The following is a 25,411-nucleotide window of genomic DNA, read 5'->3' on the forward strand; positions in this document are numbered from 1 at the left end:
TAATATTTTTTTAAAATTTATATTATTCTTTTTTAAATATTTTTTTTAATAAATAAAACTATTATATATATTGCGTGATTAGATTACAAAATAAACATTATATTATATTAAGTTGTTATGAAATAGCTAGCAATAAATTATCTGAAAAGATAATTAAACTAAACTATAAATAATACTTAATTGTTATAATTATATTATAATAACATATTAAATATATATAAAGAAATTAATGTGAACTATATATAATTTATCTAAAATATTAATATAAACTGCAATTAAAATCATATTTTCTATTTTTTAAATATATTATAATATTATATAATAAATATACTATTAATATAATATAAACTTAAATAAAATTGCAAAATAAAATTTTAGTAAAATATTGTACTTGAATTTTATAGAATTATTTAAATAAATAATCGTTTTAATTTTATTTGCAAAAAATATATAATAATTACATTTATATTTATAAAAATATATTTTTTAAAAGCAAAAAAAATGAATTTAAATAAATTATTATTTAAATACAATAAAATAGATATTTATTAAGAGAAATATGTTATATATATTGAAAGTTATTTAATAAATTTTTTTTAAAAACCCTAGATTTTTAAAAATTAAAAATTAATAAGCGAAAAAATTTGTAAAACTAACAAATGATTAGCAATAAAATTAATGATAAATAATATAAACTCCATGTTAGTCATTGGAAATATGTTTAAACAATAGAAACCAATTACCGGTTCGGTTAAGTGTTCAATAAATTGCAATAATCTATATTTATGTTTAATTGACTGTAAGTTTTTATTCAATGAGGCATAAATCCTACCATACGATCGATAACCATATGTCGATATCCACGTGCATTGCATAGTAAACATAAATAATGAACTAAATAGCAGTATAAAAATCAGGGCTAATATGAACCGGGATATTGGTTTAGATTTCTGGTCAAATACTAGATATAATAATATTTCAAAACCAGGTATCGATAAATAATACAATACTAATATTACATATCTATAGAAATCGTTATATTTTTTCACTAGTTTGCATAGATTGTTATGCTTGCGGATAGCATTGTTCAATATTGCCCAGTTAGTCATTTTAATACCTGTGTCAATTGAAGTGTTTATTTCGATGAATGAATATTTTAATGACAAACATATTGATAAAAATATTTATCTACAAAAAATTTGTCCAATTTATTAGCAATAAATGTTTCAGTAGTCATTGTTTGTGTGTCTGTTTTTTATAAATAAAAAATTTTCAAACTAAATATTAATATATATTAATTTATTTAAATACATTTTTCATGATTTCGAAAGTTTATATTTATTAGTATATAATATATATATTTTTTTGAATAAAAAATATATTTAATATATTGATATAATTAATGATAAATTACTATTAATAATTTGATTCATATATATAATACTATGTCACAATATTTATAATGCACTTAGATTATAAATAAATATTTTATTATATTTATTTATTATAAAATAATTAATCATTATTTAATGGAGAATATAAATTATAAATATAATATATTTTTGAATATTACATTGGTTTAAACAAATAATTAAAAATTTATTTATTACAATAAGAAAATATTTATGTTTTTTAAAACTATTTTATTGTTGTTTTTATTTGAATTAAATTTATAAATTGTGATAATATATTTTAATTTTATTACTAAACTTAGTATTAATCTATAATTAGCAAATTTTCTAATCTGGTGCTAAAACTTAAAATAATTTAGACATTTATTATTAAAAACACAAATGTAAAATATAACAAAATATTGTATATTAATATAAATTTATATGAAAACTTTATATTTTAGTTATTTATATAATGTTAATCAAAAAATTATGTATTTTATCTATCATGTAATTAAAGTGTAGAAATAAAATACTTGAAAACTATAAAATAAAGTATTGTGTTGTACACTAGATTTATATAATAAATAAATATATATACAATTTATTAAAAAAAACTTTGACATTTAAAATATAGATATTAATGAGTATTATGTCTATAGTATTCAGACTAATAAAAGATAATTATAGATAAGGTTATCGCATACTTGTACTTAAAAATAATTACCTCAATAACGTCATTGTAATGTCAAAATTAACACCAATTAAACTTAATTAATCAAACTATTAAAATTAAACAATTAATTAATTAATTAAGTTAATAAATAAAAATTTGGGTAATTTATAAATTACAATTTAATATTATTAAAAATAATAATTTATAAATTTTTATAATAAAAAAATATTATAAATTATAATAATAATGATTTGTTAAAATTTCTAACACTTAATTATCAGTTACTAGTTTTAAGTATACTTAATATTAAAGTGATGGTAACGGTGAGATTTTTGTTAAGTTAATCAGAAAATTTTCAGCAAAAATATCCTAAATTACAATAATTTAAGAAAAATTAATTAATTTCATATAAAATAGTAAATAAATTCATGCAAAATATATTAAATATTTTACATTWTAAAATAAAATAATTTTTTCTAATCATAATAATAAATTAATAAAATATAAATTAATTAGATAATTTTTGTTGGAAATTTACTTGTAATATTTCAACAACAAAATTTTTTTTAGTAATATTACTAAATTAATTATTGATAACATTTTAAGTTTTGATAGCTGCATAGATAATTTGATCACTTATAAAGTGTTAACTTAATAAAAAAAAACTGTTAATATTGTATTAATTGTTTTTTCAAAAACTAAATAATTTATTTTTTTAAATAAAATAATAATAATTAGATTTTTAAAAATTTAAAAAAATGAGTTCAAAAACATTTGAAATTCTCGATACCTATTCAAACAGTCTTGTGGTACCCAAAGATCTTATTGAAGACTTAAGACAGAAGATTGTCGAAAGATTTGCCGCAAATCCTGATCTATACTATACTAAAGATATTGAAAAACTTAAGACAAATGACTGGTCGGTTAGACGTTTTCTTTACGAACATAAGTCCAAACCGGATGTCAGCAAAGCCCTGGAATCGATGGATAAGGCATTGAAATGGCGAAAATCTTTCGGTGTCCACGAATTGAAAGATAACGAGTTTACACGCGAAGGCTATCTGAGTGCCGGTGCTTTCGTCTACGGAACCGATCGTAACGGTTCGCCAATACTTATACTAAGAGGTAAAGTGTCCCGAAAAATCAAGGTATGGGTCAAAACGGCACATCAATTCTTAGTCTATTTGTTTGAATATGTCGATCAAAATTTTGAAGGAAAAGGTTTGTTATACATATTTTTTTTGGTTCACTAAATATATTTTTTTTAACAAAATATTTTTATTTTTCAGGTCTAACACTGTTAATAGACTGTAGAGATAGTGGCATCAAAAATGCCGATATGGATACATTGAAATTCATACATTCAGTACTAACCGACTACTATCCGGGACTGGTATCGTCATCCATGGTCTATAAGATGCCTATTGTTTTGGAGGCCATCTACAAGATGTGCCGTTCGTGGCTTAGCGATGAACAGACCAAATATATCTATATTGTCGGCAAAAAGACTATTCAACAGTACGTAGCGCCCGAACAACTGCCGGACATACTATTGGGTACTAATGCTAAACCCTATCGGGATATTCCCGAYGGATCGCCAAGTGTTCATGAATTGGCCGAAAAATTGGGTTTCAAAACAGAAAAAGCCGATAAATTGGTTAAACATTTAGAAAAATTTTATGATAATTAATGATATGTAGTATTTAGTGGAAAAAAATTAATAAATATTTAGATTTTTTTTATTAATATATAAATAAAACTTGAAAAAAATTCTAATTTATTTTTTTACTTTTAGAAATTTCTAAATAATAAAATGTAATATTTTTTAATTGAATTTATTATTAGAAAAATGTGTTAATTTGTTATAAGAAATTATTTACAAAAGTATTAGCGATAAATAAATAATTTTTAAGTCTAGAGTGTAATATTCAATATTATTTATTGAGATAAAACTCACATTTTTTTTAATTTTATAGAAAACACAAAATTGAAATTACAGTAATTAGAGACAATGTAAGTACTGATAATCTTTATTATAGTTAGCCAATTATTTTTAATCAAATGTTACACAATTTAAGTATTACGTTATAGTATTTATATTATAGCAATTCAATTAATATAACTAATAATTAGATAACGTTTAATATTGTTTTTTATTATATTATATTAATAATTATTTATTTGTATTAATATATAAAAATATATAGAGTTATGTGTAATTGTGTGCTTATATATTCATAATTTTATTTTAAATAAATTTTAATAAAATAATACTGTATAATATTTATAATATTTTGTTTTATTTATGCATTTATGATAATATTGGCAAAACAACACTTTCATAAATACAATTTAATAAAAGTACATTTAATTCACTACTGTATATTTACAGTATATATATAAATTAAATAAATGTCAATTAAATATCAATATATAATTTATTCACATTTATTATTGCTATAAATTTATTAATGTGATTAATGAACACATAATGTATTCAACTAAATGTTTAAATTTTCTTAAACTATAAACTTATTTTAAAATTTGTAAAACTAACAAATGATTAATAATAAAATTAATGACAAACAATGTAAACTCCATGTTATTCATTGGAAATATATCCAAGCAATAGATTCCGATTGTCGGTGCGGTTATGTGTTCAATAAAATTCAATAATTTATAATTAAATTGAAATGAATTCGACTTTCTATTGATTGACCCATAAATCTTACCATACGATCGATGAGCGTATGTCGATATCCACGTGCATTGCATAGTAAACATAAATAATGAACTAAATAGTAGTACAAATATCAGGGCCAATATCAGCCGGGATATTGGTTTGGATTTTGTATCAAATATTAGAAACAATAGTATTTCAAAGCCAGGAATCGATATATAATACAATACAAGTAATATATATTTATAGAAATCGTTATACTGTTTGACTTGTTTGCATAAATCGTTATGTTTGACAATTGCTTTGTTAAATAATAACCAATTATTTTGTTTAATACCAGTTTCAATGGCATTGTTTACTTCGATGAATGAATATTTCAATGACAAACATATCATAAACAATAGTACGACACCACCGGCCGATAGTGCGGCCATTTGTTGGATCCAATAGTAATTGGTTAGCCCACCAAACAATATGAAAACTAATGTATAGTCATATTTGTTGTCCAAGTAGGCCATAGCTAGGGAGTACGACATATAAAAGTTAGTCAATACTAGCTCACCCCAGTAGGCCTGCGGTAGATAGTGTTTGACAAAAAATGTTGAATACATTGCCAAACGTTTTGTGTGCCGATTGTTTAGTTTCAATCGATTGTGTTTATAGTTGTCGAGAAACACTTGGATATATAGCCGATGTGTCCGATCGTAATAATCGCCAATCAGTCCACATAATAGTCTGACCACAGCAGCGTCGGCTATTACAGCCGCTAGTAGTCTAGGATTTCCGTACTGATAGCTGGCATCGGCTACCAGAGTCCATACAGCGGGTCGGTTAGCGTACGCCGAGATCGTAAAACGTATGACAACTAACAGATGCATTAGTTTGATAAACATTATATACAACTCGTGTCGGATATGCCGACGATTGTTGACATAGTCGTCGGTATTTCGGTGATAAAAATATTTGTTAACACAAAATGTGTCCATTATTTTTGCAATTGAATAATCAGTTTTCATTATATATATATATGTGTTTCTAAGTAATTGTTAAAAAAATATAAATACTATATAATTCTAATGTTTATTTGTTTTTTATTAATGAAGGTTTAAAATATTAAGATATGATTTTTATAATAAATATTTTTTAAATATAATTTTTTATTATAAAGTATAATTATGAAGAAATTTTTTTTAATGATTTGATATCATATTATCCAAACATTAAAATTTACTGTATATATACTTATAATGTATTAAAATATAAGTTATTGGGTAATTTATTACACATAATTATATAAAAAAATAAAACTATAATTTTTTAGTTGAATTAATTTATCTTTGTTTTTATATATTTATTACACATAATTATATAAAAATAAAAAATAACTTATTTATAATAAAAATTATAGTTTTATTTTTTTAAATATAATTATTACATAATAAACTACTTTTAGTTAATCATTTATATACAGTACATGTTTATAGTAATTATATGAAAATAATTATTAATGATTTAACTTCTTTAATATTCAGTAATTAGTTTTATATTTAAATATTTTAAAAACAAACTTCAAATATTATGGATTATATAAATATGAATTATATTTTTTAAATTAGACTATAATTTTACAAAATAAAACATAGCATACGAAAGTGGTTTTTTAACATTAATATAATAGATATAAATAATTATATTATTTAATTCAAAAATATATTATTTATTTTTAAATTAATACTTTATAAATATTTTTATCTTATATTTTTGTAGTTTTTATAATTTAAATGGACAAAATTGTTTATTTTTTTTTGATAATACAATTAATACAGTCATACAAATACAATATGTTTTATATAATTTTTTATATAATAAATAATTTATATTTAGATATCTATTATTATGATTAATGATAGGTAATCACAATATTTATAGTAAATTTATTTTGATGATTTATTTTGTATTTTTTATAGCAATTTTTTCGTGACTAATAATAATTATTAATTAAAATATGAATTCTAAATAAAATATATATAGAAAATTTTTAAAAATACTAAATTTAAAACTTTTTTAGAAAATAAAGTAAATAAATACCAATTTTATACATGATTTTATTATTATATCATAATTATTTTACCTTGTTGACTATCTATAAGTAAATATATTAATAAAATTATTTGTAAAAGAATTAAAATTTTAAATTATATATTTTATTTAAAATAAAATCAATAAATAATTCAATGTGACTTTAAATTTTTTATTTATTTTCAATAATTAGTAAACAAATTTTTAGTAAACAAAATAATAATCAAATTTATTAATAAATTAAATATTTTTAATAGATTATTAGATTATTAGATTAAATTGATAAGTAATAAATGGTTAACAAACAATGTAAACTCCATGTTATTCATTGGATATGTTATCTAAACAATAGATTTGTAATATAATTGTAATATAAATATATATATTTTTTTAATCTGTGATTTATTATCTCAATAATTATATTTTGTATTAAAAATTATTTGCTAACATTTTATAAGTATATTTACAGTATTAATATATAAATATAATTATAAATTATAAATGATTATATTGAGTTATTAGATTACAAAATAAACAATATATTATTTATAAGTTTACTAAAAAAAATAATTTATTAATTATTAGAAAATATAAATAATTAATTATTAAAAGTTAAATATATACAGTATTATTAATTACAGTATTTACAGTATAATTATTAATAAATAGCGATAATGTATAGAGATATTTGTTTAAGCAAATGTATTAAAATATAAAATAGTGCTTTAAATTAATATTATATTATATTGATTTTAAATTATTAATTGATTTGTTTTTATTTTATTAAAAACTTAAAATATTATGAAAAATTAAATATTAAACAAATTAGTTCAATAGTATTATTCTATAACTAATTTCAAAATGATTAAAAGTAATCTGTAAAACAAATTAAATATTTATTAACAAAAGTAAAATGCTTTAAAATTTATAAAAATTAATTAATAGTAATAAATGGTTAGCAATAAAATTAATGACAAACAATGTAAACTCCATGTTATTCATTGGAAATATATCTAAACAATAGAAACCAATCTCCGGTTCGGTTAAGTGTTCAATAAATAACAATAATTTGTATCTAACTTTAATTAATGGTTGATTATTAGTCATCCCTCTATACACCACAGTGTATGGTTTGTGAGCGTATGTGGATATCCAGGTGCACATCATATTGAATATAGATAATGATGTAAACAATAGTATGAATATCAGAGCCAATAATAACCGGGAAATTGGTTTAGAGTTTGCATCAAATATTAGAAACAATAGAAATTCAAAACCGGGAACCGATAAATAATATAATATAAATATTAGATATCTATAGTAATTATTATACTGTTTGATTAGTTTACATAATTTGTTATGTTTGCGTATAGCACGTGTCAATTTTGGCCAGTTATCAGTTTTAATAGCATCAATAATATTGTTGTTTATTTCGATAAATGAATATTTTAGTGATAGACATATTAGAAAAGCTAATACAACAGCACCGGTAGAAATTGTAGTCATTTGTTGGATCCAATAGTAATTGGTTAGTACACCAAACAATATACCTATGATTGTAAAGTCATATTTGTTGTCCAAGTAGGCCATCCAAAGCGAATATGACATATAGAAATTGATCAAAGCTAACTGTGCCCAATAGATCTGATTCAAACAATAGTTTACCAAAATTTTTGAATACATTGCCAAACGTTTTCTGTGTTTTTTGTTTAGCTTTAGTCGGTTGTGTTTAAAGTCGTAAAGAAAGTCTATTATATGTAACCGATGTTTCCAATCGTAATAATCGACTAATAGTCCGCAAAATAACAAAACCATTGATGCGTCTGCTATTACCGGTGCCAGTAGTTTAGGATTACCGTACTCATAGCTGGCATCGGCTACCAATGCCCATACTTGTGGTCGGTTATCATACGCTGATATTGTGAAACGTATGACAACTAACAGTTGCATTAGTTTGACAAACACTATATACAACTCGTGTCGGATATGTCGGCGATTGTTGACATAGTCGTCGGTATTTCGGTGATAATAATATTTATTTACACAAAATATATCTAATTTATTGCCAATTAAATATTCAATTGACATTGTTTTGTATTTAGCTAAAGTAATATATTAATATTTTATTTATTTTATTAATATAATAGTTTATTATTATTTTAATCTTATACTAAATATATTTTTTTGTGAATCAACTTAATAAAGTTATCTATTACAATATTATAGCATTAAATTATTATTTTTAAAATTTTTTTATTTATGATACAATTTATTCAGTTTTATTTAGATATGCGATTATTAATTATTTAGGTTATTAATTATATATTATCACAATATTAACTATGTATTAACTATTATTTAAAATTAATGATAAATTTTTATTTTGAAAAAAAATTTATATTTTTAAAAAACAAATAAGTATACGTAAATCAGTAAATAAGTAAATTTGTATCTAATTATACATAACAGGCATCGCATACCAGTGCCCATACTTTATGGACTTTACATTTTGTTTTGAAATTTAAAACTACAATTGTTTGCACACAGTTTTATTGCTACTTTTTATTGATTTAATATATTATTATTATTATTTTATAATTTATTTTTTTTAAAAAAAAATTATTATAAAATTTTATTTATTTAACATTTATTATATACACTATGTTTAATTAATCATAATAATTAATAGTAATGTTATGTATTTATATGACAATGATTAACATATTATTATTAGTTGTATTGTTTATATTTTTTATAAATTATTAAATATAGTTCAATATCACTGTCATTTATTGACAATAATTCATTATATTTTTTTATATACACATAATTTAACTTTAAAAAATGATACAAAATTATTATTAATCTATAAATTTTATTAAAATTTTTGACAAAAAAAATACATAAAATACAGTATATAATTAACATTGTACTAACTACAAAAATATAATAAACAACTAAATAATATATATATATATACATTAATAATAATTTAAAGATTAAATAATTTTTTTTTAAAAAAACATTACAATTAAAAACAACAAAATAATTTCATTGATTTTTAACAAAAAATAATTATCCAAAGTTATCATTGTCATTATAAATATAATTAAAAATAATAATATAAAAATACCGAGTAATATAATCCGTGCAATTGATGTTGATTTTGGTGAACGTATCAAAAACAACATTATTTCTAAACCGGGAACCGATACATAATAATATAAAAATAATATATATTTGTATTATAGCAATTCAATTAATATAACTCATAATTAGATAACGTTTAATATTGTTTTTTATTATATTGTATAAATAAATATTTATTTGTATTAATATAGAGGTATAAAATATATAGAGTTTTGTGTATTTGTTATGTTAATTTATGCACAATTTTATTTTTAAATAAATTTTATTATAATATTAATGTATTGCTAGTACTGTACAATATTTATATTAATTTTTTTTATTATTTATGGATTTATGATATATTGGCAAAACTACACTTTCATAAATATAACCTAATAAATGTACATTTAGTTAACTCCTCTATACTTATATATAAATTAATTAAACATCAATTAAATATCAATATATAATTTATTCACATTTATTATTACTATAAATTAATTAATGTTTATACACATAATATATTTAACTAAATGTTAAATTTTCTCAAACTATAAACTTATTTTAAAATTTGTAAAACTAACAAATGATTAATAATAAAATTAATTATAAACAATGTAAACTACATGTTATTCATTGTTAAATAATAACCAATTATTTTGTTTAATACCAGTTTCAATGGCATTGTTTACTTCGATGAATGAATATTTCAATGACAAACATATCATAAACAATAGTACGACACCACCGGCCGATAGTGCGGCCATTTGTTGGATCCAATAGTAATTGGTTAGCCCACCAAACAATATGACAATTGAAGGAAAACTTTAATTAATGCCAGTTGTCTCTAATAGTGGACAATATATATATATATAAACAATTATATTTTATGGAAAAGTTTTTTAATTAAAAACATATAACTATTTATTTTTTAGATTAAATATTTTTTACTTGTCTTACATATTTTTTAAATTAGACTATAATTTTACAAAATAAAACATAACATACGGAAGTGGTTTTTTAACATTAATATAATAGATATAATTAATTATATTATTTAATTCAAAAATAAATTATTTATTTTTAAATTAATACTTTATAAATATTTTTACCTTATATTGTTGTAGTTTTTATAATTTAAATTGATAAAATTGTTCATTTTTTTATAATAAAATAAATACAGTCATACAAATACAATATGTTTTATATAACTTTTTATAAAATAAATAAGTTATATTTAGATATCTATTATTATTATTAATGATAGATAATCACAATATTTATAATAAATTTAATTTATGATTTATTTTGTATATTTTATAGCAATTTTTTCGTGAATAGCAATAATTAATAATTAAAATATGAAAATATCTAAATAAAATATATATAAAATTTTTTAAATTACTAAATTTAAAACTTTTTTAGAAAATAGTAAATAAATACCAATTTTATACATGATTTTATTATTGTATATTGTCTATAATAATTATTTTACCTTGTTGACTATCTATAAGTAAATACATTTATAAAATTATTTGTAAAAAATTAAAATTTTAAATTATATAGTTTATTTAAAATAAAACCAATATACAATACAATGTGACTTTATATTTTTATTTAGTTTCAATAATTAGTTATAAAATTTTATTCAACAAAATAATAATCAAATTTATTTAATAAACACAATTTATTTATTTGAATCAATTTAAAATTATATTATTATTATATTAAATAAATTATTTATTTATTATAAAGAAAATTTATATATTTATTATGTAATATTAACTATTTGCTAATTATTTTATTTAATCAAAAAATAATTTAATTAACAATTTTTATTTATGTTTTAAGAAGTGTCAATACATAAATAAAATTTTTTTAATTAATTTAAAATATTTAGTAAACTATTTATTTATAAATTTTATAAAAATAATAATTAACATTATGTATAAAAATTTTATAATATTGATATATTATTAATATTAATTAATAATAAATAGTATTTTATAAAATTAATTTAATATAACAAATTAACTAAAATAAATATTTATACGAATTATTGATAAACATTGTTATTAATTATTAAATTTGAAAATATTATTAACTAATATGTTTAACATGAAACTACTCATAATGTAATACCTTTATTATGATAATATTAATTATTATTATTAACATTTAGAAAAAAATATTTTTAATTTAGAATACATTATTTATTTAACAATTATTTTCAACAAATATTTAAACTATAAATTAAGTAATAGTAATAAATGGTTAGCAATAAAATTAATGACAAACAATGTAAACTCCATGTTATTCATTGGAAATATATCTAAACAATAGAAACCAATCTCCGGTTCGGTTAAGTGTTCAATAAATAACAATAATTTGTATCTAACTTTAATTAATGGTTGATTATTAGTCATCCCTCTATACACCACAGTGTATGGTTTGTGGGCGTATGTGGATATCCAGGTGCACATCATATTGAATATAGATAATGATGTAAACAATAGTATGAATATCAGAGCCAATAATAACCGGGAAATTGGTTTAGAGTTTGCATCAAATATTAGAAACAATAGAAATTCAAAACCGGAAACCGATATATAATACAATATAAATATTATATATTTATAGAAATTATTATACTGTTTGACTAGTTTGCATAACTTATTATGCTTGCGTACAGCACCTAGCAATTTTGCCCAGTTATCAGTTTTAATAGCTATGATAATATTGTTATTTATTTCGATAAATGAATATTTTAGTGATAGACATATTAGAAACACTAATACAACAGCACCGGTAGAAATTGTAGTCATTTGTTGAATCCAATAGTAATTGGTTAGCACACCAAACAATATACCTATGATTGTAAAATCATATTTGTTGTCCAAGTAGGCCATGAAAAGCGAGTATGACATATAGAAATTGATCAAAGCTAACTGTGCCCAATAGATCTGATTCAAACAATAGTTTACCAAAATTTTTGAATACATTGCCAAACGTTTTCTGTGTTTTTTGTTTAGCTTTAGTCGGTTGTGTTTAAAGTCGTAAAGAAAGTCCTCTATATGTAGCCGATGTGTCCAATCGTAATAATCAACTACTAGTCCGCAAAATAACATAACCACTGATGCGTCTGCTATTACCGGTGCCAGTAGTCTAGGATTGCCGTATTGGTAACTGGCGTCGGCTACCAGTGCCCATATCTGGGGTCGGTTAGCGTACGACGATATTGTAAATCGTATGACAACTAACAGATGCATTAGTTTGACAAACATTATATACAACTCGTGTCCGAAATGTCGACAATCGTTGACATAGTCGTCGGTATTTCGGTGATAATAATATTTATTTACACAAAATATGTCCAATTTATTGCCAATTATATATTCAATTGACATTGTTTTGTATTTAGCTAAAGTGATATATTAATAATATAATAATCTTCTAATCTAATACTAAATATTATTTTTTTTTTTGAATCAAATTAATAAAGTTATCTATTTAAAGCTATCTAATTAAATAAATATAATTTTTTTTTTGAAATTTTATTTATAATATAATTTATACAGTTATGTTTTGATATGTGATTATTAATTATTTAGGTTATTAATTATATATTATCACAATATTTACTCTATATTAACTATTATTTAAAATTAATGATAAATTTTTTTTGAAAATAAATCTTTATATTTAAAAAAACAAATTAAGTATACATAAATCAAATATAAGTAATTAGCCATTAGTAGTAATATATAAATATAAAATATACATTAAGCATAATGTAGTCACAATGTATTTTTATTATTTTATAATTTATTAAAAACATTAATTATAATAATATTTTTTTTAGTTAACAATTATTATGTTGATTAATTAATCATAATAATTAATAGTAATTTTATGTATTTATATGACAATGATTAACATATTATTTGTATTGTTTATATTTTTATAAATTATTAAATATCACTGTTTTCTACTGACAATAATTTATTATATTTTTTTTATGAAAACATAATTGAACTTTAAAAAAAATTCTAAAAAATTATTATTAAAAGTTATAAATTTTATTAAAATCATTGAGTATAGACTTAACAATTTACTAACTACAAAAATTTAATAAACAAATAAATAATATATATATATACATTAATAATAATAATTTAAAGATTAAATAATTTTTTTAAAAAAAAACATTACAATTAAAAACAATAAAATAATTTCATTGATTTTTTTTAAAAAAAATTATCCAAAGTTATCTAATAGTAGAAAATGATTTGCAAAAAAAATTAAGACAAATATTGTAAACTCCATGTTATTCATTGAAAATATATCTAAACAATAGAAACCAATTTCAGGTTCGGTTAAGTGTTCAATAAATTGCAATAATCTATATCTCTGTCGTATTGAATAATTATTTTTTGATTAATGATTTATAGATTAGATTGTATGGTCTATGAGTTAATATCAATATCCAGGTGCAAATCATTGTCTTTATAAATATAATTATAAAAAAAGTAATATAAAAATACAGAGTAACATAATCCGTGCTATTGATGTTGATTTTGGTAAACATATCAGAAACAACATTATTTCTAAACCGCGAACCGATACATAATAATAATATGATATAATATATTTACTAATTTTTTTTATTTATATTCAATTATATTAGGATTCAATTAAATAGGATATGTAGAACATTTGAAGATGGAAAAAAAGTCCAAATTCAAAACAACGTTATACATAAAAAACAAAATTAACATCAGAAAATATTCAATTAGTAAAAAACGCTGAAATTAAATACAAATCAATTAGAAAAATCAGAGAATATTTAAATTCACTAAATATTATTATTAGATTTACATCAATTCATAGAATATTAGTAACTGAATTAAAATTGTTTCCATACAAAGTACAAATTGTACATAAATCAACATAAAAATCAAAGCAAATGAGAATAGATTTTTTGCAATTGAATGTTAATTGAATTAGAAGAAAACCCAAATTATTTGGAAAATTTTTGGTAAGTTTTATTTGAATTTATAAATATTGATTACAAATATTACAATCAAATCTATAAATAAATACCTCTGTTGTCTTTGTTTTGCATACTCATCACTGTTTGATTTCATGCGTTTTCCACTTTTAACTGTCTGTCTATTACTGTCACCATTTGTTTTTACATTTATTGTCCAATTTTTCAGGTTTTCCGATGAGTTTAATTACAACAAGAACAAAATTTAGCAAATTTGCAAATAGAAAGCTTTAATGGTAAAATTAGCGAGCGAGCGCGTGAATGTATARACGACTTTGTCGATGCGACAAACTAGGAATGGGTTGGAATGATGAAAAGCGATTTCAAAACTTCAAATCAATTTTTAGGGGATGATGTCAAAAATTGGTATAAATTATATATAAGATTAGCTGCCAATCGAGCGCCCAGCAATTGGGAAGACCTCCGCACACCTTTTATATACTATCATGTCCCAATAGATAGAGAAAATGCACTAGTGAGTGATTACTAAATGGAAAAAGAGAGGATACCGTATCGCCGCGATGTACGGCGTTATTGCCGACTTGATCGGCTGTATAGCCACCAATAAAATTGACACTAATTTGGCCACCATCGCCTTCACCTTCATTGGCCACAATATCGCCTGACGCATGTTGTTTGGCCATATCTACGGTATATTAATAAAAATAAATTAATAATATATATATATATATATATATAAAATAGCACAAAAAACAGCACAAAAAACAATACAAAAAAAGCACAAAACATTTACCGAAAATCACACAAACAAACACTAAATAAATTTAATTAAAATTCTTCTTAATGCTTCTTTCACGTGACACACAACACACACACAACAACAAAAATAAATGACGACAACAACAAAAAATACAGTAAAACCTACATAGAAAAAATAAAAATAAATAGAATTAAATATAGATACAGTACACACTTTAAACAAACAAAAAACTAAATTTACTCAGTTAACTAAACAAAATTAATCAATTAAATTATACATAAATTATCAACGAATTTGTTGTAACTAAATTATACACTAAATATCAATGAATTTGTTGTAACTAAATTATACACTAAATATCAATGAATTTGTTWTAACTAWATTATACACAAAATATCAATGAATTTATTTTAACTAAATTATACACAAAATATCAATGAATTTGTTKTAACTAAATTATACACTAAATATCAATGAATTTGTTATAACTAAATTATATACAAACTATCAATGAATTTGTTTAATTATGTACCACATACAAGCTTAAGCCTAAAGACAGGATTTTTACCGTACTTGGGAAGGAATGTAACACTATTTCTGCTACCTCCCAGTGAACCCTATTGGTCATTTACCTTACATTGTATTACATACACACACAATATTATATAACTATGAGCCCAAGCTCTAGCTCGAGGAGTCACCCAATGTATTGAATAGAGTAAAGACTTGCATACATACAATACTAGGGTCCGAGTTAGGCCTAGTATAACAACCATTGTAATATTGTGTCTATTATTAATAAACAGTTTTAAGTTAATAACTATTTGTGTTGATTTAATTATAACTTGTGTTCACTGACTCCCACACTCATCGGTCCGGCGTTTCCTTCCTTACAAAACAATTTTAAAAATTTATAATAACAAAAATTAATTAATCTTAATAATTAATTGTAATTCTATTTATTCATATGACTCCAATTTAAAGTACATATAATTTATATTTTATATTTTCAATATATTTATATTTTATAAATAATGATCTTGATTCTTTTTAAAACATAAATTTAATATCTATTTTTATACTTGTATCTAAAAAAATATTTATTTTATAAATGATAATAAATTAATAAGTTAGTCAAAATTGATACAATAAAAAAATTATAATTATTAATTTCGATTTTGAATCTATAAAATATAAAATAATAAGTAATAATTTATCATAAAATATAGTTAKATATATGTTTATATTAGTTAAAATTTATTATAAAATGTAACAATATATCAATATATAATAATAATAAAAACTTTATTGCTTAATCATTATTATTAATTTATAATTTCATCTAATCATACGATTATAACTTTACTTATATATCATTTATATTTTTTAAATATAATAATATCATAATTTATTAAAATGTTTGTTTTTGTGTATAAACATTGAATTTATATATATATTTTCTGTGCAACTAATTGCACCTAAAAAATATTTATTATTAATAATAATTTATATAGATGAAATTTAAGAAATTATATTGCACCTAAATAAAATAACAAAAATAAATTAAAATACACTAGATAATGTAAATATTTTTATAAATATTATATATTTAAAAAAAACTATTTTTAAATTATAAGTAATTTGCTAATTTTTATAAAACATTAAATATTGAGTTAAAATAATAAAATATTTGTATCAAAAAGTATATAGATTACAATTTTAATAAAAATAATGAGAATATTAATTTACAATAGTTATTTTTTTAAATTTTAACAATTTTTTTATTTAAAATAAATATTTAAATAGACAATTAAGTAGCATTTAAATTAATATTAATATAAATAAAGTTTTCTATAGATTCTATATAAATAAGATTAATATACAATATTTTTTTTAACTAGAAAAATACAGTTTAATGATAACAATTAAAACATTGACTTAATGATTTACATTTTTGAATCAATTTAAATAGTTATTTTTTTAATTAATATTTTATTAATGTTTAGATAAACAATTTAATAAACAACTACTGTATATGACATTAAGTAATTATTAAAGATTAAATAATTTTTTTTAAATAAATAAAAAACAACAACAAAAATATACAGATTTTTAATAATTTTATCCAAAGTTATCTAAGACTAGAAAATGATTAGCAAAAAAATTTAAGACAAATATTGTAAACTCCATGGTATTCATTGGAAATATATCTAAACAATAGAAACCAATTTCCGGTTCGGTTAAGTGTTCAATAAATTGCAATAATCTATATCTATGTCGTATTGAATGAGTTTTATTTACTGATGCTTTATAGATTAGATTATATGGTTTATGAGCTGATGTCAATATCCAGGTGCACATCATTGTCATTATAAATACTACTGAAACTAATAATATAAAAATACCGAGTAATACAATCCGTACCATTGGTGTTGATTTTGGTGAACATATCAGAAACAATACAATTTCTAAACCGGGAACCGTTACATAATAATATAAAAATAATATATATTTATATAAATTATTATATTGTTTAACTAATTTGCATAAATCGTTATGTTTGCGAATAGCATTGATCATTGTCGACCATTTACCTGTTTTGATACCATTTTCAATACTATCTTTGACTTCAATGTATTGATATTTTAGATAACAGCATATCATAAATAAAAAGACAACACCAACTGAACAAAGTCCAGCCATTTGTTGAGCCAAATAGTAATTGGTTAGTATAGCAAACAGTATACTAAATATGGTTAGACCAGATCTGTGATCCAAATATGCCATTAGTAGTAAATACATACAATATAGATTTGTTAGTATTAATAGTCCCCAATAGTTAATCGGCAAACAATAGGTTGTCAACAATTTTGAATACATAGCTAAACGATTTCTATGTTTTAAATCCATAAATGGCATCAGTTTATTGTATTTATAGCCATTGATGAAGTCGATAATATATAATTGTTTTGTCCTAAACTGATATTGTACTACTAGTCCAACAAGTAATACTACAAGCGCTGCATCAGCCATTGCCGATGACAGCAATCTAGGCATACCTACCGCTACATAACTGGCATCGCCTACCAGTGCCGATACCCTAGCATTTCCGGTTATTGTCGATATTGAATAGCGTATGAATACTAACAATACCATCAGTTTAACACATACTATGACTAACTCTTTTTTAGCAAATTGTTGACCATTGATATACTCTTCGCTAATATGATGATATAGATATGTGTTTACAGAAAATGTTTCCAATTTGTTGCCAATTGAATACTCAATATTCATATTTTACTAATTTATTTAAGAAATGTTTATCTATTATTGCTATAATACCAGTGATTATATTAAGAATATATTTTAGTATTTTATTATAAAACTTCTATTGTAACCAATACTATATATATATATATATTATAAACTTATAACAAATACAATAAATTTATTATAAATATATATATTTCAGTTTAATATAATTTATTATTTGTATGATTAATCATAAAATTTTAACATTGTAATCAAAATTTATAATATAAATAGACTAATTAATCTTAGTAATTAATTGTAACCTTATTTATACATATCACTCTAACTTACATATTATTTTTAATATAACTTTTATATTTTTAATAATTTCTAATATTAGAAAATTTTCCTGTTATTACTTAATTAATTATCTTTATGTACCTAAAAAAATTTTTATTTTATAAAATATCTTATGTTATTAAGCATGTCAAAATTGACATATTAAAAATTATTATTATTAAGTTTATTTCTAAAAAAATAAATAAAAAATATTAAGTTATTTATATTGGATTAAATTGAGTTTACTATATATATATATAATATATTATATATAGTATTATATATTTTATAAAATATTTCTTGATTATAACAATTATGATAATATAAATAAATAATTTATCATAAGATATAGTTAGAAATATGTAACAATGTATATATATATATATATTATATATAATCGAGTAATATATAATAATAATAATAACAATATTATAAAGTTGATTACTTAATAGGGTTGCTAGACGTCCTATATTTTAGAGAAATACCTTCCGATTTGTGTTCAATAAAACACATTTTCCGGCCACTAATTTCCTGGCAATACAATTGTCGTCCACTTTTATATTATTAATTATAAACATAATAAATATGTGTAAATTTGTTTTAAAAAAATTAAATTATGATTTACTGTAATTTATTGATTAATTATTCTTAAAATAATATAACAATAGTATTATTCAATTTTATAAAAATCTACTTTTTTATGAAATTTTTTTATTATAAAAAAGTCTTCTTAATCTATCGGTATTAAACTAATAATGATTTATTTGAAGAAAAATATATTACAAATTGTGAAATTATATCAAATGTAACACCTTATATGAAACATATATTAAAATAATGTAAAAATTAATACATTTATAAATAATTATTAATTTAGTATACCGTAATTAATAGTAAATAAATATTCATTTCAATATTAATATTATTAAACTTTTTCAATGATTACTTTTTTCAATACTATATAAATACAAAAACATATATTGATTTAATAGAATTTATAAATAGTTATTAAATATTGATTTTTTATTATTATTAAATAAAAATGTAAATTGATTTTATACAAAATAAAACAAATATGATTATTCAAAAATTATGTTAATTACATAATATATTAATAGTATATATATATATATACATTTTTTGAAAATATACAAATATTAAATTTATTAATTACATTAAAAATATTTTTTTTAAACATAATCAAAATTTAAAAAAAAATTACATTTATTTTATAAATAACATATTGTTTTCTTCTTCAATAAATTTATAATGAAATTTATTTGGTCATTACATTTGATTGAGAAAAAACATTTTAAATTTAATAGTAAATTTAATTTGGATTTAAACATTTAGATTTGTTATTTTATTATAATTTTAATTATTGAAATAATTTTTTTAAAAAATTATTAATAATTTTTTTAATAAAGATTTTCGCCTCCAGTTTGGTGAGCGCGCGGATGGGCCCACACATAGACACACACAATACATACATACATACATAGATAATATGATTTTCGCAATTATTTTTGTTTTTGTTTTTTAAATATTATTTGGTCTCAAAAAATTGTATAAATTTTTTGTTTGTTTGTTTGTTTGTTGTGTTAAATACTGTATAAATATTTGTTAAGAGCTGTCGTAATCGCAAGTGTTTTGCGGCGATTTCCTAAAGTCCAGTCCCGACATTACACCGTTAGTATGCGGTACGGCCAGACTGGCCGTATTCAACGATGAATTATAGTTACACTTTGAGCAATATCTGCGTAGTCYTGAACTACTACTACTACTACCGGTGCCCGTTGGCCGACGTTTGGGTCGCACGTACTCGCATTGCATTATAAAACCCAACTCTTCGTGCATTTCATTGCAAATTGATTGCTATATATATATCAAAAAAAAATTATTTAGTTAATTATATTTATCTACAATTTTTATGTTAAAAATTAATAATTAAAAAAAAATATTTTACACACAAAAAAACCTATAATTATAATTATTTTTTGATTATATTATATATATATAAAGTACTTTCTGTATATATATTTTCAATAATAACTATTATGCTATTGCATTATAACTTATAATTTATAAGTATTTAAAAATAAATAAATACTTATATTATAATTTTATTTAAATTGATAATTTAAAATAACTGTTAGAATAAAATTGATATTTCTGAAATAACAATTTATTTAAAATTAGTCTAAAATTATATATATATATATTATTTAATATAATATTAAATTTTTATAAACTGTAATAATTTAAATAAATAATATTTGTATGTATTATATATTTCTAATAATTACTTCAAATATAGAAAATTTATTTCAGTACATTCTTTAAAATAATTAAATATAAAAAAATATATTTTTAAATTTCTTGAAAATAATTTAATACGATAAAATAATTAATGTATAAAGTAATCAACTAGATACATTATAAATAATTATATTATTGTTATTATCAAAAAACATTTGTAATATTTTTTTTAAAAAAAAATGTAAAGCTAATTTCAAAACGCAAAACAAATATTATACTTATTTTCTTTTATGATTAAAATACAAAAATTAAATATATTTAGAAAAAATCCACAAAAACTATAGTAATTTAAAACAATTAAAATAAACATAAAAACTACACACAAAATCTACATTATAAAAATTAAATGTAAAAAATTAAGTCACATATAAAGCTATTTTTCAGAATACTTTAATACTACATAATAAATATACTTTAATATAATGTGTTTATATTGATATATATTGTATTTATTAGATAAATAAAACATAAGTAAAGAAACCAACCAAACAAACAAAACAGACAAAAAAACACAAACAAAAATAAACTCAAAATAAAACTTAATTAAATTTAAGAAAATTAAATATAATAAAAATAATATACTGTTTATTATTAAACAGTAGTTGTTTTAATCAATTTGTAAGCTTTTTTATTTTACTATAGATGTCCTAAAGTATGTACTCTTTAAGTCCACACACACACACACAAAATATTTGTTTTATCTATATTTTGTTATTATATTTATCTTGTTAGTCAATCCTCTGAAAACACACACACACACACATACATATACACACATACATACATACAAACACACACATACATATAGACTCACATACATATACACACATACATATACAAACACACACATACATACACACGCATACATACACACATATACATACACACACACACACACACAGACACAGAAAAAACTCAACAAAACCATCAACAACTACTACTTTATATCATCTACCGGTGCTATTGTGTAGTACTTACTCTGGATTCTTTGGCATTTTTCTTGGCTTTGATAAAAAACTCGGACATTGCCGTAAATAAGGCCAGTGCCAGACCTAACAATAGTACAACAAAAACGCCGCCAATATTTTCCAAACCCAATGGACTGGCCTTTCCTTCTTTGTTAACCTCATCCCTAATACAGGTTAGTCCCGGACTTTTCCACCACTTGTCGTACAGCATCTGTATCTCACCTTTTTCTTGTAGCTCTAGKATGGCCAGTGAAATGCGATCCTTCCATACGGAACCTACCGTTTTTTAATAAAAATAAAAAATTTAATTATAAATAAATAAATACATATAAAATTATTTAAATTATTAAAAAATATCTATTGTCTGTATAACTATGAGATTTAATAGCTTTGTCTAATTAGTTATTTATTTAATTAATTGTTTTTTATTTGATAATTATTAATTTGTATAACTAATATAGAATTCATTCATGAAAATTATTGATTTAATTTAATATTATTAATATATTATATTATAATTAATGGTATCATAAATAAATTATTTCTCTTTAAAATCTAATAAGTTTAATATTTATATAATTTTAAAAATAATAAACTATGTAAAGTTTAAAAACTTTGTAAAAAATATTTAATTTTAACTATTATTTATTAAAATAATAATAATTTTAAATATTGAATAAATAGCAATATAAATTATATTTGTGTTAAAATATATGAATCTTGAATATAAGATAATTTAATTTTTAAAACTTATTATTGAAATAAATAAATTTAAGCTATAATAGCTATAATGATAACTATTTTATTTTTTAGATTATATTATATGAGTTAAAGACTATAATTTAAAAAAAACTCAATATAATTTACTTTTCTTATTAAAGTTATATTATAAGATAATATTATAAAATTTTTAGTAGTTATATTAAATTATTTAAGCAAAAATAAAATAAATAAATAAAAATACTCATGTGTATCAACAACAAAATAAATTTATAAAATTAATGATACATTATTTACTTTAAAGTCATAAAATTAAATGATATCTTAAATTAAATGAAAATAATATTAATTTATGATGATAAATTATCATATTAAGTTTAAATGATATTAAATCCCAAAATATAATATTAAGGTTTATTTAAATTTTCTAAAATATTATATAAATTATACAATCAAATTATTAGTTGAAAAAATATAATAATCATTTTTTTCTAATATAATTATTGCCAATAAAAATCAAATTTTTTTTTGGATATTTAGTTTACTATTGATATAACAATTTGTTTTTAGTATTACTTTTATAGTATTACTTGTTTTTTTTTTTCGTGTAGTATAATGACTGTGCAAACGATTTGTCGTTTTATTAGTATTTTTGTAATCATTTTTTTCTCTCAATCATTGATTCAAAACACTGATAGCTCTCATGTGAGCCATATATTAAACATTAGTTTGTAAGTGATATACATATATATATATATTAATGCGTGAATAAAACTATTAATTATATTTTTAAAAAATATTATATAATACTAAACTGTATATATATTCAGTATATATTATTGATAACTAAAATTTATTTTTTAAGAAAAATATATTTTTCGTAATTTTTAGATAAGAAAACTTATTTTTCTTTAAATTTTTTTAAAATTAATTTATTCAAATGCGTGATAAAAATTAATTAAATTTTAAAACGAATAAAACAAATAAATTCATTTAATATAATATTTTTTTTGATTAAACAAAAATAAATAATATTAAAATTTATTTTTTTTTATAAAAAATTAGTTATATTACAGTGCAAATAACAAATATTAACAAAGCAAATAATAAAATAGTAAATATTTATATTATATGTCTATAGTATGAAATTTAATTTAATTTCCATCAAATATATATATATTTTTCCTATATATATATAAAATAAATATTTAACAATATAAGTAGATATTTTAGAAATTTATATTTTATAAAATTCCCTAAATTTTTTTCTACTAAAATAAAATTTAATGTGAAAGCTTTTTATTATATATATATATATAYATAYATATATATGAAATAAAATTGAATATTTTATTTTCTATATACTATATAAATATCAATATTATATAACGTATATATATAAAGTAATTTATATAATATAAAGACGATTTGAACCCTCATAACTAAAAATCCAATGTATGTAAAAAATGTGCAAAATATTGAAATATTTTTTTTGTCGATCATATAATATTAAATTTTTTGTTTGTTGTCAACACATTTTAAATTTGCATAACTATTGTTATAACTGTAAATATCGTATATATATATATTTTTTAAAAACTTTATGATTATTATTATTATTTTGTCGATTCATACAATATTTTTTTGTGTTGTTGAGCAAAATAAAAAATAAATAAAATTTTCTGTATGTGTCTGTGATTATTTGATTTTTTTTATAATAAACTTGAATTGTTTGAAAAAATAATTTTTTTTGAGAAAATAAAATAAAAATCAATTTTGTTGTTGAAAAAAATTGAATATGAWTTGATTGTTTAGTTTATTAAATACATGTAATGTTTACAGTATATATATATATATATATATATATATATATATATATATATATATATATATTGTATATATTTGTTTCCTATAATTATATAACTACTGTATATATTTATATAAACATTTTGTTTCATTAATATTAGTGTTTTTGAAACAAAACAAAACTAATAATTTTCTATCAAATATTTGTTGGATACTTAATGCTAATAAAATTTATATTATTAATACAATTACAAGTTGCTAAACACCCAGTAAATTAGATA

At 19.9% G+C, this 25,411-nt stretch overlaps 2 protein-coding genes across 2 annotated transcripts in view; one reads left to right on the forward strand and one right to left on the reverse strand.

Moving 5' to 3' along the window:
- The first annotated feature begins 2,825 nt into the window (after positions 1–2,825).
- Positions 2,826–3,773, forward strand: LOC128961075 (motile sperm domain-containing protein 2-like). The gene is made up of 2 exons (XM_054307284.1): positions 2,826–3,288; positions 3,357–3,773. Exons 1-2 carry the CDS (start codon positions 2,826–2,828, stop codon positions 3,755–3,757), a joined length of 864 nt encoding a protein of 287 aa, XP_054163259.1. The 3' UTR covers positions 3,758–3,773.
- Positions 3,774–20,916: 17,143 nt separating this feature from the next.
- LOC128961076 (glutamate receptor ionotropic, kainate 2-like) overlaps positions 20,917–25,411 on the reverse strand; it is a 38,558-nt gene continuing 34,063 nt past the window's right edge. The window contains exons 16-17 of the mRNA XM_054307285.1: positions 22,615–22,880; positions 20,917–21,192 (exon numbers count right to left, since the gene is read on the reverse strand). Of these exons, the coding sequence (XP_054163260.1) occupies positions 20,941–21,192; positions 22,615–22,880 (518 nt within the window). The 3' untranslated portion in view covers positions 20,917–20,940. The remainder of the gene's footprint in view (positions 21,193–22,614; positions 22,881–25,411) is intronic.

This window comes from Oppia nitens, unplaced genomic scaffold (genome assembly GCF_028296485.1).
Source record: "Oppia nitens isolate AA-2021 unplaced genomic scaffold, nextdenovo-longstitch-racon4-pilon3 scaffold5_pilon_pilon_pilon, whole genome shotgun sequence".
Lineage (NCBI taxonomy): Eukaryota > Metazoa > Arthropoda > Arachnida > Sarcoptiformes > Oppiidae > Oppia > Oppia nitens.